This window comes from Paramormyrops kingsleyae, chromosome 1, assembly GCF_048594095.1.
Source record: "Paramormyrops kingsleyae isolate MSU_618 chromosome 1, PKINGS_0.4, whole genome shotgun sequence".
In the NCBI taxonomy this organism is placed as follows: Eukaryota; Metazoa; Chordata; class Actinopteri; order Osteoglossiformes; family Mormyridae; genus Paramormyrops; species Paramormyrops kingsleyae.
The window spans coordinates 33,877,567-33,893,662 of record NC_132797.1 but is presented as its reverse complement, the minus strand read 5'-3'; the positions used below and the strand labels follow the sequence as shown (position 1 = coordinate 33,893,662).

Genomic DNA, 16,096 nt, shown 5'->3' with positions numbered 1-16,096 from the left:
CTGTTGTTTTGGTTAGGGAGTTACACTTAGTCTTTGTCATTTTGTTTCCTCTTGTTTTCATTACCTTTAGAGTTAGCTTAGTTTGGGACGTGTTTGTTAGCTGTTTTGGTTGTTGTTTTGGCGTGGGTCACTCCCGAAGTTTGTTGCACCTCGTGTTTGTAACCGTGTCTGTGAATAAATATAAAAAAATACAAAAAAAGATCCCTTTGTGTCCCGTGTTCCCCTTTCCCGTTCCCTGCCTGTCCCGCCTTCCCCTCTCCCTCTCCTCTACCTTTCTGGCGATCCCCAACCCTAGACTGGGGATCGTAACAAACACATAGACCATAGATGATGCAACCGGCAAAATAGATTTTGTGTGGCTTCAGTACAACATCTGTTTTTATAAACCTTATTCTCACTTTATATGCTAGAGCCAAATTATATTATGGGTTAAAATCCTACAAATTAGGTACAAACATACAGCCACGGAAAAAATTAAGAGGCCACAGCGCAATTTTTTGTTTCACTCATTTCTCAATTTATGGTTGTGCGTCTGTAAATAACATATATTTTTCTGCAAACTGCAGCCTGGTTCTTCCCTGCTTCTCATTAATGAAGGGCTTCTTCCTTGCTTTATAGGACTTCAGTCCTGCTTCTATCAGCCCGATGCGAACTGTCCTAGCAGTGCACTTCACACCTGCACTTAATGTTTCCCATTCCTTTTGAAGGTCACTTGATGTCATCTCTGGCATTAGAAAGTCACTTCCACGCTTTACCTGGCTGATTCAGTGCCTCCTGTACTGCTGTCTTACAAATTTTGAATCTGAAAGCAACCTGCAGCTCGGCGTAGCCTTATGCCAGCAGAACCAGGATTTAAAAATGCAGATGTGCTTAAAACTATAGAGCTGTCTCTTAATTTCCTCCGTGGCTGTATAAATACACCCATCTTCCCACTGTTTATCCGGTGCAGGGTTCAGGTTAGTATAGGGCTGTATACACTCAATGTGACATTAACGCCCGTGATCTATATATAACTGTTGCCACAAAAATCCCTGTAACACCTGCTGTTCAGAGCATCGTAAGATATTTCAGCATTTAATTCATATTAGCAGTAAATTACAATTCCAGGCAGTCTCAGTATTTGCAAAATTCGATGACAAAGCGCGAACAGTCAGTGCTGTTTTACGACTGCTGACCAAAAACCTGTTTCACTTCGATTTACAAATATTAAGAGAAACTGGAACAAGTATTTATATTAGCATGATCATCGTCGATTTTTTATTTTGTTGAGTGAATAGTACTGGTGTACAATGAACAATTTACAGGAAAAAGTGGACAGGCAGGAATTTTTCTATTAAAAAATATGCATTTAAATTGCATTGCAATTTTAGGAGAGTCCACGATAAGAGAATCTGCTTCGCTGTAATAGGTGCGCCCTGAGCGCCTCGCTGTGACTGGAAGAGCGACACAGAAGCAGAAGCCCACCCCCGCTCGCCGTCCACTCACCGGCCGCTCCGGCTCCTCCGGGTGATGGTTCGATCCCCGCCCGTGATGCTGAGACCAGAACTGTCGCAGCTCGAGCGCTGATTGGCTGCACGGCGCGTCCTTCTTCGGCTCCACGCAGGTTTGCGGTTCACTGGGGTTCGCGGCTCGCAGCCGAGCGCCTTTGTCCGGTGCGCTGGCCAGCAACTTGTGTGTCCTAACTCTTTGTAACACTGTTATTCCTAAAAGGGACCGGGATCGATCAGCCTGCTTCATATCGGGTGAACATGGTAAGATCGCTGTCAGTTTGAACATTTCAATGACCATGCGTGTGTCCACATCCTCGATGATGAGGATGTGGACATAGCGATGCCCTTGATGTCACAGCATGTGGTATGTTGCCTATAATATCATAGATGTCTTTTTTATTTTATTTATTGCAATCGTATCAGTATAGAGCCGCTTTTAAATTCAATGCAATTGTTTTTCCCTCCAGTTTAGGTGGACATTGCACTATTCTCTTTAGCTTATTGTATAAAGAAAATCAGTGCTCGAATCTGAAAAAGGTATCACTGAATAGAATTTCCCATTGACGACTAACACTTATCTGGGTTACAGGAAAAGCTCTAAAATCGCCAACAATCAACCGTTTTTCTTCAGTATATTTTCAGTCACACCACACCACTTCACTTTGCCCCGATCGTACTTTCACTGCTAAGTTTCTAAAGTGAGTTTAAATGAACAACTGTAACCCTGTAACCGGCACAGAATTATTGCTGCTGCTGGAGACGATAATGAAGTGATGATACAGTGACAAGGTCTTAATTGAGCAGTTTCATTATTTTACATCTGCCTGTGACCGGTTACTGTGTCTATTTAGACAAACCGATTGCGGAGTTTCAAAGCTCAAAGGTCTGTCTGTCAATTTCAGATTTATTTCACCAATACAGAAAGACAGACAGACCTTTGAGCCTCACAAAATGGAGGCGACTTTTTTGTACTACAAAAGAGAGAATAATCTATTTCAATGGGGCGTATGTGGAGCCGGTATTCGGTTACAGAACAGCCGATCGGCGCCTATTTAGTCCGTGCGTACACAGATTTTCACTCAAAACAACTTTCTCACTTAAATTATTTTGTACTAACTGGTGTTTGTAATACAAAATATGACTTTTAAACATATGGGAGGTGCAGAAACTTTTCGAAGGGCAGGTGGTCGTCCTCCTCGGTAAATTTTGCTGATTTGGGGGGGGGTCTTGGAATCGTCCTATACTTTTCCTCGTCTCTCCCGTTACGGCGCCCCTACCGGTGGGTCCCGACTGGTATATTTAGCTTGATCGCCGGGTCGAAAACGGGCACTGAGAACCTCAAAAGCAGGGCAAAAGGGGCAACCCCCCCACACACACACACGCACACACGTGCCTTCATATGTAGACAAACAATTAGCTAAAAATAACACCAAATTTGTTTTAAAAAATTATTTCAGTCACTCAGACATGGTGTTAAGCTATTTACAAAGCCTCCAGGTGGCGTGGTGGTTAAGGGGGGATTGTGCCTGAAAGGTTTGTAGAATGTCCAAAGACACAATAATAACACTAATAATAAAAATAATGAACTGCAAAATATATTAATGGCTTATGGGCTTCATTATTCTGCGACTCACAATTCAAACTACTGCGGAAAAGGAAGTTTTGAGATAAAAAGTGAACAATGTAGTAAAAATTAAATGAATGAAAGGGTGCAGGAAGGGTCATTGTGTATAAAATAGAGGAATTAAACTGTGTGAAATGGGACAGAAAGACAAAAGTTTACCTGGGGCAGAGGTGGGAGGTGTCAGATCTTAACTTTCTACAATAGCAATTCTGTCCAGGTAAGGTTTTAGATTTCAGGTTTTGTTAAAATACATATAGGCCTAACATGGGAATGCCTTAGACAAAAAAAATTTGATGTTATTATGGCATGCTGTGCATAATGGGGGAAACTTCTTAAACTATAATTATAAACACTGCTAAATGTTGTAATGTAGGGAACAAGTTAAAAATACAACACAGGTGATTACAGTTTTCATATGAAGAAACAACCTGTGTGGAGTCTACCACACCATGCAGAATTACATAATGGACATAATGTACTTACTGTAATTACTGTACTTACTGTACTTGCATAGGTTGTATGAGGTTAAGTTGGTCTGTAGAGTTTGTGCCACAACAAATAAAATACAAGGAAGCCTCTGGGGTTGGACTGCGGTCACTCAGCTAACTGTGGGAGGAACATGATGCTGGACCCTAACGCTGGAGCTGGGCGACTATAGCAAACGCGGGGGAACATGATGCTGGACCCTAACGCTGGAGCTGGGCGACTATAGCAAACGCGGGGGGAACATGATGCTGGACCCTAACGCTGGAGCTGGGCGACTATAGCAAACGCAGGGGGAACATGACGCTGGACCCTAACGTTGGAGCTGGGCGACTATAGCAAACATGGGGGGAACATGATGCTGGACCCTAATGCTGGAGCTGGGCGACTATAGCAAACATGGGGGGAACATGATGCTGGACCCTAATGCTGGAGCTGGGCGACTATAGCAAACACGGGGGGAACATTGTGCTGGACCCTAATGCTGGAGCTGGGCGACTATAGCAAACATGGGGGGAACATGGTGCTGGACCCTAATGCTGGAGCTGGGCGACTATAGCAAACGCGGGAGGAACATGATGCTGGACCCTAATGCTGGAGCTGGGCGACTATAGCAAACGCGGGGGGAACATGATGCTGGACCCTAACGCTGGAGCTGGGCGACTATAGCAAACGCGGGGGGGAACATGATACTGGACCCTAACGCTGGAGCTGGGCGACTATAGCAAACGCGGGGGGAACATGATGCTGGACCCTAACGTTGGAGCTGGGCGACTATAGCAAACGCAGGGGGAACATGATGCTGGACCCTAACGCTGGAGCTGGGTGACTATAGCAAACGCAGGGGGAACATGATGCTGGACCCTAACGCTGGAGCTGGGCGACTATAGCAAACGCGGGGGGAACATGATGCTGGACCCTAACGCTGGAGCTGGGCGACTATAGCAAACGCGGGGGGAACATGATGCTGGACCCTAACGCTGGAGCTGGGCGACTATAGCAAACGCGGGGGAACATGATGCTGGACCCTAACGTTGGAGCTGGGCGACTATAGCAAACGCGGGGGGAACATGATGCTGGACCCTAACGTTGGAGCTGGGCGACTATAGCAAACGCGGGGGAACATGATGCTGGACCCTAACGTTGGAGCTGGGCGACTATAGCAAACGCGGGGGGAACATGTGCTGCTGTAATTTCAGATAATTTCAGGCTAAACCACCCTTCAGATGTCCGTTACTGTACACGGCGGTGAATCTGATCAATAAGCATTAAAATTCTCTCCACTAGATAACCTTTCTAGATGGAATCAAAGGCTGCACTGTGCTCCTGACCCTTTGGTGGGAATAAGCTGATATGCTGTAAAGTGAGAGGAAAATATTATGTCATTTTGCAGGCTGGCATTTTCAGAAGCAACATTTTGAAAAAGTTGAAAAAGTATGATAAAGCTTTTCCCGGCAGGGTGACGAGTGGCCTTAGATAAAGATGGAAGGTATAGATCCGATCACGGATGCTCCTGCTTCACGTCTGCTGATTTATAATAACCCCAGTTAAATCTACACGAAATTAATACTTAGTGATTTGCAGGACTGGTAGACGACCAGGGACACAAGTTCCCTACATAAGTTGACATATTATTTGAGAACAACTGCTCAGAATGAACTCGAATCTTGGCAGCTATTTTCAGCTACTGGAATCCCAGGAAATAGGTGAAGCATGGGAAACCGGTCTTATGGATATACACTGTTGGTGGAATTATCATTAGGGACATGTGATCAAAGTATCTGTCGTTGAACCTTTCAGATCATTTTGTACCCAAATTCCTGTACTAAATATTTAGTTTCAAGTAAATAAAAATCACAAGCTATGTAAAGGAATTTTTAATCCAGGTTCTGACAGCCAGCTGGGTCTTGGTTTCTGCCAAGCTCTTAATTAGCTTTGGCTGAGCCGTCAGCTGAATGGACGGCATCGTTCAAATTGCGTTAAACCGACGTGATCAGATACCAGCTTTCCAACCTGGCACAAAATTATTCTCATGACTTTAGCAATCAAGCATGGTTTTTGGTTTATTTGCGTGAAACACTCATAAAAATGTAAGATTTATATATATATATATATATATATATATATAGTCAACAACAGGTGCACTAGAGGGGCAGCAATGAGATGACCCCCAAAACAGGAATGGTTTAACAGGTGGAGGCCACTGACATTTTTCCCTCCTCATCTTTTCTGACAGTTTTTTTTCACTAGTTTTGCATTTGACTACAGTCAGTGTCACTACTGGTAGCATGAGGTGATACCTGGACCCTACAGAGGTTGCACAGGTAGTCCAACTCCTCCAGGATGGTGCATCAATACGTGCCATTGCCAGAAGGTTTACTGTGTCTCCCAGCCCAGTCTCAAGGACATTCCAGGAGATAGGCAGTTACTCTAGGAGAGATGGACAGGGCCGCAGAAGGTCCTTAACCCATAAGTAGGACCAGTATCTGCTTCTTTGTGCAAGGAGGAACAGGTAGAGCACTGCCAGAGCCCTACAGAATGACCTCCAGCAGGCCACTGGTGTGCATGTCTCTGAGCAAACAATCAGAAACAGACTTCATGAGGGTGGCCTGAGGGCCCAACGTCCTCTAGTGGGCCCTGTGTTCACTGCCCAGGATCGTGGAGCTCGGTGGGCATTTGCCATAGAATACCAGGGGTACCAATAACTTTGATTTTCGGGGTGTCTTTGAATTCAGCCCTCTGTAGGTTTATCATTTTCATTTCCATCAAACGATGTGGCATCCTTTCATTCCTAACACATTACCCAGTCCATATCAGTATAGATATCCAGCATGATTTTTTCCCCCCATTGAGATCTGATGTGTTTTCAAAGCGTTCCTTTAATTTTATATATATATATATACACACTTTATTGATGATAATGGCCATCATATATTGTTAATTCATAATACATTCCAAATGTATGTGTTAAACTTTGAGGTTTCCTTATTTACTCACAGAGCCACAGAGAACTGATCAGATACCACAGAACGCAATGTGCCGCTGTGCAGGTACCTCTGGGAAGCTGGATTTCTTGCTTAGCCGGATCACTTGTTAGATTTAAGGTATTAAGGTTAAGTGAAGGAAGATGAAGTTCATTTAAACAGGGGTACCTTTAATCTGACAAGTTACCTGGCTAAGCAAGAAATCAGGCTTTGCGATACAGGCCCCAGAAAGTGATGCCCAACATGGCTTTAAACAAAATGCATAATAACCTCATTCTTAGTTACCCACGATTGAATGTCCTGCTCATTTAGGGTGAGGATACATCCATTAAGTCATCTGAAGTTCTCCAGATAAATTAATAACGGGTGTTTGAAATTAAAACAGCTGGAAACTGAAAGGAAGAAGCTGACTGCAGTAAGGATGGCAACAACAAAACAGTGTTATCATACAAATGGATCAGTTTCATGAACTAACTGGTTTATTTTAAAAGGTAATAATTATGCTGGAACACAGCAAGGAATATTCAGGTTCTCAGCTATGAAGATGTTTCTGGATTATGAAAATAATGAAGTTCAGCGGAATATGGATGAACAATGAATAAATCCTCCATTGTCACAAGAGCTTGCTAAATCACTTTTGGTTAAGAGGTTAAAACAAACACTTGCATTGAAGAATTCAAATCCAGATCTTGATTTACAAAGCCCATCTGTGATTTTAGCATACAACCAGGGAAATTACCAGTGAAGACTAAAGCTTAAAGCTAACAGTTCTGGCTGCACAGCAAACTCAAATGGCCATTATGCCTATTTCATGTATCCTGAGTATTACACCATAGGGCTCTTGGAAAAGGAGATCGGAAAGATCTAATCTGTACATGAATGCGTAACGAGCTGAGTAAAGGCATCTGAAATGGATTAGCAAATCCAGCGAGTTGGGACCTGACTGCATCCAAGAACCATGAACTGGAGTAACACCTGGGAACACACTTATCACATGATTAACACAAAAATGCAAACACGTCCATGTATAAACAATACCATAAAACACTTGTATATGAAATCAAATATTACATCTATCCTTCATCCATCTCTAATTGTCTGTCTGTCTGTCTATCATCTGTGTAGCTCACTAGAAAGTCATTTGATCCTTATGATCTACAGGAGACACTTCATGTCTTCAAAGTTTTCAGATTAAACAGTACTAAAACTATAAAGGCATGGAATGTGGTCTTTTTTGAAATAAGCATATTTTGTAACCTCATCAGGCCAGAGGGGGGGTGGGGGGTGTCAGTGATACTCAACTGAAGGTCAAAGTGCCATTAACATCATCATGCAGAGAGACAGAGGCAGGGAGGAAGGGAGGAAGGGAATCAGGCAGAGAGGCAGGGAGGGATGCAGGCAGGAAGGGAGGAAGGCAGGCAGAGTAGGAGGAAGGGAGGCAGACAAGCAGAGAGGGAGGAAGGGAGGCAGACAAGCAGAGAGGGAGGGAGGAAGGCAGACAAAGAGGCAGGGAGGGAGGCAGGCAGAGAGGCAGACAGGAAGGGAGGAAGGCAGGCAGAGTAGGAGGAAGGTAGGCAAGAAGGAAGGAAGGCAGACAAGCAGAGAGGGAGGAAGGGAGGGAGGCAGACAGGAAGGGAGGAAGGTAGGCAAGAAGGAAGGAAGGCAGACAAGCAGAGAGGGAGGAAGGGAGGGAGGAAGGGAAGCAGGCAGAGAGGGAGGAAGGGAGGCAGAGAGGAAGGCAGACAGAGAGGCAGGGAGGGAGGCAGGCAGGAAGGGAGGAAGGTAGGCAAGAAGGAAGGAAGGCAGACAAGCAGAGAGGGAGGGAGGGAGGAAGGCAGACAAAGAGGCAGGGAGGGAGGAAGGCAGGCAGAGTAGGAGGAAGGTAGACAAGAAGGAAGGAAGGCAGACAAGCAGAGAGGGAGGGAGTAAAATTGGACATTGGTAGGCCTGGGAGGGGAGGCATATTGGGTCTGTTATGTCTTAGGTATGTTTAATACTCATACTAGCATGTGTTCAGGACCTATAGGAGTTCCTTTAAATTAATAGTTTTTTTTATTTACAGGACCACATAGAAGCCTTTGACAAAAAATTAAATATATTTTTGGAAGATCTGTTTGGGAAAAGAGGTGAGTGTTGTACAAATAATGTATATTTTTTCCAATGTGCACTAATAGCTTTTTTGACATATATTTTAATATCTGAGATGATTTTGGAAGTTTGTTATGTAACCCTAACCCAATTTAATTACATTGAGGTGACTCAGTAATATCTAGGCCAGCATATCTAATCTAGTATCAGTAATATATAATTTTGCAGAACAACCTGAGGTTTCACAGGATGTTTTGAGGAGACACCACATAAACAGCTCAGTAACTGTATCCTCTGTGTGGAAGTTCTGTTTATATAGGAGTATGAAGGAAACATCCATGTTTTTCTTGAATATCAGGACGTACACACCATATATACTATACACTATTCCTTCTGTCACATTTAGCAGAAGGGAAATCAAACTCAATGACAAATTTCTGCTCAAATACAGACATACAAATATATGTCTGTTAGTCAAGACTAACTTATCTTCACTGTAATTAACTCACTTTGAGCAAAATTTGGGTGATACTTGAAAGTATCAGTAGTATAATCAGACACTGAATGGTCACTGCATTGAGCCTCAATCACAGTTTAAATGCTTCTTACTAAGAGATGTCTTCTGAGATCTTCAGAATCTTTAGTCTGATGAATGTAGAGATTGATGAGCTGCTTCTTATCTCTCAGACTCCAGGGTAAGAGGATGGCTCCTGTTGGATTCCTGCCTTCCCACTCTGTCCTTCACTGCCCTATACCTCCTCTTAATTTACTTCGGACAAATATATATGAAGAACAGGACAGCATACTCCCTGAAAAAAGTCTTACTGGTGTATAACTTTGTGGTGACCATGCTGTCCTTCTACATGCTCATTGAGGTAAGACAAGCCCTTTCATAGATTTTCCTGTTAGAAGCTGTTAACTCGTCATCAGAAGAAGCCGTTCACCTTGCCGTGTTTCAAAAAGCCCCCAACTTGTTAACCAGAAAAGCTTAACTGTCATTTTAAAAGCTGACTTCGCCTGTGGCCTGTACTACGAAGCAGGGTTACTGGCTTATCCGCGTAACTTGTCGGATTTAAGGTACCACAGTTTAAATGGACTTCATATTCGTTCACTTACATTTTGCCCAGACTACCTTAAATCCGACAAGTTACCCCGATAAGCCAGTAACCCTGTTTCATAGTACAGGCCACTGGTCTTTGAATTGACTCTGAAACGAGCGATGCCTCAGTGATAGGACTCACTAACTTGATGAAATGGTCCCATTTCAGCTGATCTTGTCCACTTGGACAGCAGGTTACCGGCTGCAATGTCAGAACCTGAACAGCGCTGGAGATGGGGATATCAGGGTAAGCCAATAGCAGTGCCCCTTTTCCTCGCTGTCTCACCTTTTAAGGAGATGCTCAGTGAGCCCTGGATAATGAACGTGGTGAAATATAACACAGATGCTATTCCAGAGCGTGCATGTCTTTGTCAAACTCTTCCAATTTAAATGAAATTGGTTGTGAAAGCCATAGCGCTCTGAGCTGTGTGTAGCGTGAAGCGGGTAAACGAAGAACGCTTCCTGTTCCAGAACTGGGAAGCGAGCTGGAGCTCCAGCTTTTACTGGAAGCGATAGGTACGTGTGCACAGCCAGCACCATGCAGCACCATGTGCCTGAGCTGCTTGTGAAGCACCAGTGAGGCTGTTCTTAAAGCTCAGCCACCAGCACAGCATGGAACATCTCTCAGCTGCTCATCTTCTCATTGTTGCACTTTGAGCTTCACCTGAATGCTGCCACCAGCTAAAGCTATTAGACTTAGATTGAGACAGCCCCAGTACTGTCATGATGTTTACTGGTCCTGTGTCTTTCTGAGGATTTTGTATCCATACTAAACAGGTCGCTAAAGTACTGTGGTGGTACTACTTCTCCAAACTCATTGAGTTCCTGGACACAGTGTTCTTTGTTCTGAGGAAGAAGAACAACCAGATCACATTCCTGCATGTATATCATCATGCTTCCATGTTCAACATCTGGTGGTGTGTTCTCAATTGGATACCTTGTGGCCAAAGTAAGTGTAATCCTATGCTTAGAGATCCGTTGGGTTTACTCAACTAGGTGTTTGAAATCAATTTTTAATTTGAAAATACAGCAACTATGACCACAATACCCTCCAGACTTCACTTTGGTGTTCCTATGTGCCCTTATTTAAAAGGCTTCTTTGGACCACTGCTGAACAGCTTCATTCATGTACTGATGTACTCCTACTATGGGTTGTCCACCATTCCATCCATGCACAAATACCTGTGGTGGAAGAAGTACCTGACCCAGGCTCAGCTGGTAGGTCTGATCATGGATTTCCTGAAAGGGCAGGAAGCCTCAGTCAGGACACACCCATGATCTTGCTTTCGTCCCCCAGCTTCAGTTCCTGATGACCATCACCCACACGCTCAGCGCTGCCGTCTATCCCTGCGGATTCCCCCTCGGCTGCCTCCTGTTCCAGTCGTCTTATATGATGACTCTGGTCATCCTTTTTGTGAATTTTTATATTCAGGTATGTAGTGGAGTAGATCCCTGATATGAAGAAATGTGTTATAACACACGGTTATTCATCCTGCCATCCTGCAAACTCCAGAGAGAGGTAGGAATCAGACTCGCAGCCATAGAGGCTTTAGGTCACAGCATCAGCCTTTGGACCTAAATTGTTGGGTTTCTTGCACAATTAAGATTTTAGAAATGTATACGCTCTCACTTCCGTCTGAGGAAGTCTGAACTCTGATATTGTGCAGGCCTAGCACTTAACTGGCCAGCTGATGTTCTGGTTAAACAAGGCATTGATTGAAATGTATAAATTGAAATTCCCAGTACACATATTAAAGAACAAATACGTATGTTTAAAGAACTTGTTTGTAGGTTTATTGTATTTGGGTATACGCCCCTAAGCGTCACATGACCGAAGGGGCTCACTTTGTCCAGAACACCCTGACTGTTCCCTCAACTGCGTTTTCCTGTGATTTCAGACGTACAGAAAACGACGACCAACAATGGACGGGAAGGATCAGAGAGACGTCCAGAACAATTATGCAAATGGATATTCTGCCATCAATGGGGCAAGTTCTAAGCAGAAGAGGCAGTAGTTGGATAGGTCAGGATGGGGGAGGGGAATTAAGGTAACACAATCCAAGGCCTGACTAAGACATTTCAGTAAAGCAGTGGTACAATCTCTGTACTGAGGTTTATATAGAATTCTTAGTACTTCCTTTTATATGTAGTGCTATTCTTTGTTTTTTTAAAACTCATATGTGATGCTGTATGCATCACAGTGTGGTTTCTGTCCTGTCATGCAGCATCTTAAACCATTGCTCTGTATGAGTTTACATTTAGGTGGAACATGCACAGGCAAAATGCTTGAAGGAACATTTTTATTACGCAGCAAGTCTTTCTTCGAATACCACCTTTTAAAGCTGCTGTCTATGAACAAGACAAGCAATAGCAGGTGTGTGTACACAGCAGAAGGCAAACTATGCCGACAGTCATTCAAATCAAAATGCCTTAAATCACAGCCCCTTCCTGATGGATTACACTTCCATTCTGTTGTCTTAGTTTACTGGTACAGACCACTTGAAGGTAAATTCATTTAACTAAATTATTTTAGAAAACTAAAATTTAAAAATGTTTGTGTCTTACACTGACTTTAATTGAATTTGTACATGGGCAGTTTAGGAAAGATAATCATGGATACTGGTGGCTGTAAAACAGTACAGGAGGAAATAAAACAGAAGATACATGGAAGATTTGCGCAATTCACCATGATCACTTCAGTTAGCGGCTGATTTCTAATTTCAGCAGAAATATTTCAGATGTGGCTTGGTGCTCCTTTCAAATGCTCTTGGGTGACAGTCTATCCGTGTGGCTGACTGCTGACACACACACACACACACACACACAGAATACCAAACAAACCAACAGTGCTATTTACGAAGGTCTAAGTAACTAAGTTGGTGGCTTCAGTGGAATAACTGGTTGTCTTGTCTTCCGTTGAGATTCCCTGTAAGAGGAAAAACAAGTTACGTCTGCAAATTCTGGGTGGCAGCCATCTTGCTGTGAGCGTACAGTGGTCACAGCTTCCTTTTAATGTTCACAGTTACACGTTGTTGACGAGTTCAGCCAACTAAAACCTGCCTTGTGAGCAGGTTTGGGTCACTAACTGCTGATATTGTCCTCCATTGGATTTAAAGCTTTGTATGAATTTATAGGCCAACATGGGAGCAGCTGCCTGAACTGCAGAAGTGCCAACACAGAAATAGATTTTATACCCAATCCAAAAACCCGGGTAATTGGAGAGAGTTCTTGCTGCTATTTAAGTAAGGAAATGAGGCTGCTGGTAGTAAACAATACGAGTAACAATCTAATCACACTGCAGCGTATAAGCAATATGCACCTGACCTGAGAAGCCACATCCTCCGTGGCTGGACTGTGGACCGCTTCTTTAAGCAGCTCCAGCGACCGCAACCTGCAAAACAGCAAAATAGAGAGACACACACAAAAAAGCTCCGTCATAAGTACCATTTACAGCCTACAGACCAGCATTACTTTAAGGCAGTTCCTGCAATATTGACTCGCTGCTGATATTTGAATATATTGGCTTGACCATGTGGATATGATGAACTCCTCTTCACCTGTGCTGCTGCTTCTCGCAGAACATTGTCACCACTTTGGATTCCGCCTTCCAGAAGTTCTGCGAACAGGCAAACTTACTGCTGATAACCTTTCATGATGTCATGACTGCAAGTTTCACTGTTGACTGTTTTCCATAATCAGCAGTATTGATGCTTGATATACTATTTGGAGAATGCCAAACCCAGACGGACACAGTGCTTATAACAGCATTACACTGCAGTTTTACAAAGCAGAGCACTGGAAACTCAAGAATACAGACCATGACTTCCCTCTCGATCTTCTTCAGGGAGTGACAGTCTTGCTCTAGGTGAGCCAGCTCATTGATGACAGTGGTTTGAAAGGTATCCAGGTGCTTGAGCCTGTGGACAGGCAGAGATGCTTAGAAAACACAAGTCATGTTATGATCAATTAGATTACTGATAGGCTGGCCCTGCATGTCTCTCAAACAAAAATATGACTCTGCACAGACTAGGCCGATAGTATTTTTCCATAATTCAAACATCCATTAATCTCATTTGCTCTAATCCACTGATATCTTAGCAGTAGTTGCTCTTCTCCAGAATGGTGCCCTTTACCTGTACCCATGTACGGAGCTCAGCAGTGTCCTCACACTCTCCTGACAGTCGAGGAGAGACTCCATAGACTGGGTTTCTATTTTCCGATACCTGGACTGACAAATTCACAGAAGTCACCCGACACACATTTTAATACTGTGTGGTTTTGGTTAGAGTACAAAAATGCTTGTGTGAATTGGAAGTCAAACTGGAAACCAGACCAACATGGTTCATCGTTTCAATGTTTGACCCGAACCACAAAGCTGGGGTGTAAAAATCGTCTTGCAAACTGCTCAAATGTCTTGTACATAAGTTATTTTATATTTCATTCCCAGAGAAACAAATCTGTTACAATTTTAAACTTTAGTATGGATTCTGAGTTCCTGTCACATGACTGCAAGTAGAGTTTGAATAGATGTTAGCATGGTCATGGTCTTTACCGAGAAGTGGTCCTTCAGCTGCTTTTTGAACGACTGAAAGGCAGCAGTTACCCCAGAAGCCATCTCAGTGTCAGACTCCGAGGCTTCTACAAAGAGTTTAGTGATCCTCTCTAGGGTGGAAAAAATGTATTAACACACAAAGGTAATACACCGTACAGGTAGAGCAGGACGATACCCATTTTCTGTCGTATCTCCAAGTTTTTAGTGCTTTTGTGCGTCTTCCGCTTAAAAGTAACCCTAACCCGGAGTAAGGGCACTGTGGTTAGAATACGTAAATGACCGTAGCAGAATGGATCAGATTAACGTTGAGCCTGTGAGGCAGGGTGACAGGCCCATGAGCCAGCATGGTCTTTCCCAAAGGCATGAAAGAGGCACAAACATGGGCTCAGCCTCAAAAGGGAAAATGGTGAAGCGAGGGCAGGACTTGGCAGAGCAAGAATGCCAGCCTGGCTGTTAGCCACAGTCCCATTGTGTGGAATTAAGGAGAAGGAAAGAAAAGCTGCACCCAGACCCAGCAGGGAGGCTGAAGGGAAATGAGAGAAACTAAAGGGGAACGGCGTATCCATAACTGCGAGCATATGCCGCATTACATAGGGGAACGTATCCATAACTGCAAGCATATGCTGCATTACATAGGGGAACGGCGTGTCCACAACTGCGAGCATACGCCGCATTACACAGGGGAACAGTCACATTGCAAAGAGGAACAGTGTCCCATAACTGCGATGATTCGCCACATTACACAGGGGAATGCAATTGCAAGCATATGCCGCATTACACAGGGGAACAGTCGCATTACACTGGGGAACGGCGTGTCCACTACTGCGAGCACACGCCGCATTACACTGGGGAACGGCATGTCCACTACTGCGAGCACACGCCGCATTACACAGGGGAATGGTGTGTCCACTACTGCGAGCACACGCCGCATTACACAGGGGAATGGTGTGTCCACTACTGCGAGCACACGCCGCATTACACTGGGGAACGGCGTGTCCACTACTGCGAGCACACGCCGCATTACACTGGGGAACGGCGTGTCCACTACTGCGAGCACACGCCGCATTACACAGGTGAATGGCGTGTCCACAACTGTGAGCATACGCCACATTACACAGGTGAACGGCGTGTCCACAACTGTGAGCACACGCCGCATTACACAGGGGAATGGTGTGTCCACTACTGCGTGCACACGCCGCATTACACAGGTGAATGGCGTGTCCACAACTGTGAGCACACGCCGCATTACACAGGGGAATGGTGTGTCCACTACTGCGTGCACACGCCGCATTACACAGGTGAACGGCGTGTCCACAACTGTGAGCATACGCCACATTACACAGGGGAATGCAATTGCAAGCATATGCCGCATTACACAGGGGAACAGTCGCATTACACAGGTGAACGGCGTGTCCACAACTGTGAGCACACGCCGCATTACACAGGGGAATGGTGTGTCCACTACTGCGTGCACACGCCGCATTACACAGGTGAATGGCGTGTCCACTACTGCGTGCACACGCCGCATTACACAGGTGAATGGCGTGTCCACTACTGCGTGCACACGCCGCATTACACAGGTGAATGGCGTGTCCACTACTGCGTGCACACGCCGCATTACACAGGTGAATGGCGTGTCCACTACTGCGTGCACACGCCACATTACACAGGTGAACGGCGTGTCCACAACTGTGAGCACACGCCACATTACACAGGTGAACGGCGTGTCCACAACTGTGAGCACACGCCACATTACACAGGTGAACGGCGTGTCCA

The 16,096-nt window shown here is 44.5% G+C and overlaps 2 protein-coding genes across 3 annotated transcripts; one reads left to right on the top strand and one right to left on the bottom strand.

Annotated features, from left to right (window-relative positions):
* The first annotated feature begins 1,567 nt into the window (after positions 1-1,567).
* Positions 1,568-12,332, top strand: elovl2 (ELOVL fatty acid elongase 2). The gene is made up of 8 exons (XM_023806138.2): positions 1,568-1,751; positions 8,644-8,707; positions 9,357-9,544; positions 9,938-10,015; positions 10,546-10,717; positions 10,862-10,986; positions 11,066-11,200; positions 11,667-12,332. The coding sequence occupies exons 1-8, from the start codon at positions 1,749-1,751 to the stop codon at positions 11,781-11,783; spliced, it is 882 nt and encodes a 293-aa protein (XP_023661906.1). The 5' UTR covers positions 1,568-1,748; the 3' UTR covers positions 11,784-12,332.
* On the bottom strand, positions 12,052-15,203 carry LOC140592086 (synaptonemal complex protein 2-like). Of its 2 annotated transcripts, none has more exons than XM_072714278.1 (6): positions 14,321-15,203; positions 13,902-13,991; positions 13,586-13,685; positions 13,326-13,384; positions 13,093-13,159; positions 12,052-12,694 (listed from the first exon to the last, which is right to left on the bottom strand). In XM_072714278.1, exons 2-6 carry the CDS (start codon positions 13,964-13,966, stop codon positions 12,632-12,634), a joined length of 354 nt encoding a protein of 117 aa, XP_072570379.1. In that variant the 5' UTR covers positions 13,967-13,991; positions 14,321-15,203; the 3' UTR covers positions 12,052-12,631. The 2 variants fall into 2 exon arrangements, with proteins under 2 accessions (XP_072570379.1, XP_072570378.1); XM_072714277.1 differs by having other exon boundaries at positions 13,902-13,996; positions 14,321-15,202.
* Between the last annotated feature and the right edge of the window lie 893 nt (positions 15,204-16,096).

Excerpts from the sequence above, each read along its gene's own strand:
- LOC140592086 (XM_072714277.1), bottom strand. The coding sequence starts at position 14,383 with ATGGCTTCTGGGGTAACTGCTGCCTTTCAGTCGTTCAAAAAGCAGCTG. Across the intron at positions 13,686-13,901 it reads AGCTCCGTACATGGGTACAG|GCTCAAGCACCTGGATACCT; the intron begins GTAAAGGGCACC and ends GCCTGTCCACAG. Across the intron at positions 13,160-13,325 it reads TGCGAGAAGCAGCAGCACAG|GTTGCGGTCGCTGGAGCTGC; the intron begins GTGAAGAGGAGT and ends GCTGTTTTGCAG.
- elovl2 (XM_023806138.2), top strand. Across the intron at positions 8,708-9,356 it reads AGATCTGTTTGGGAAAAGAG|ACTCCAGGGTAAGAGGATGG; the intron begins GTGAGTGTTGTA and ends CTTATCTCTCAG. Across the intron at positions 9,545-9,937 it reads CCTTCTACATGCTCATTGAG|CTGATCTTGTCCACTTGGAC; the intron begins GTAAGACAAGCC and ends GTCCCATTTCAG.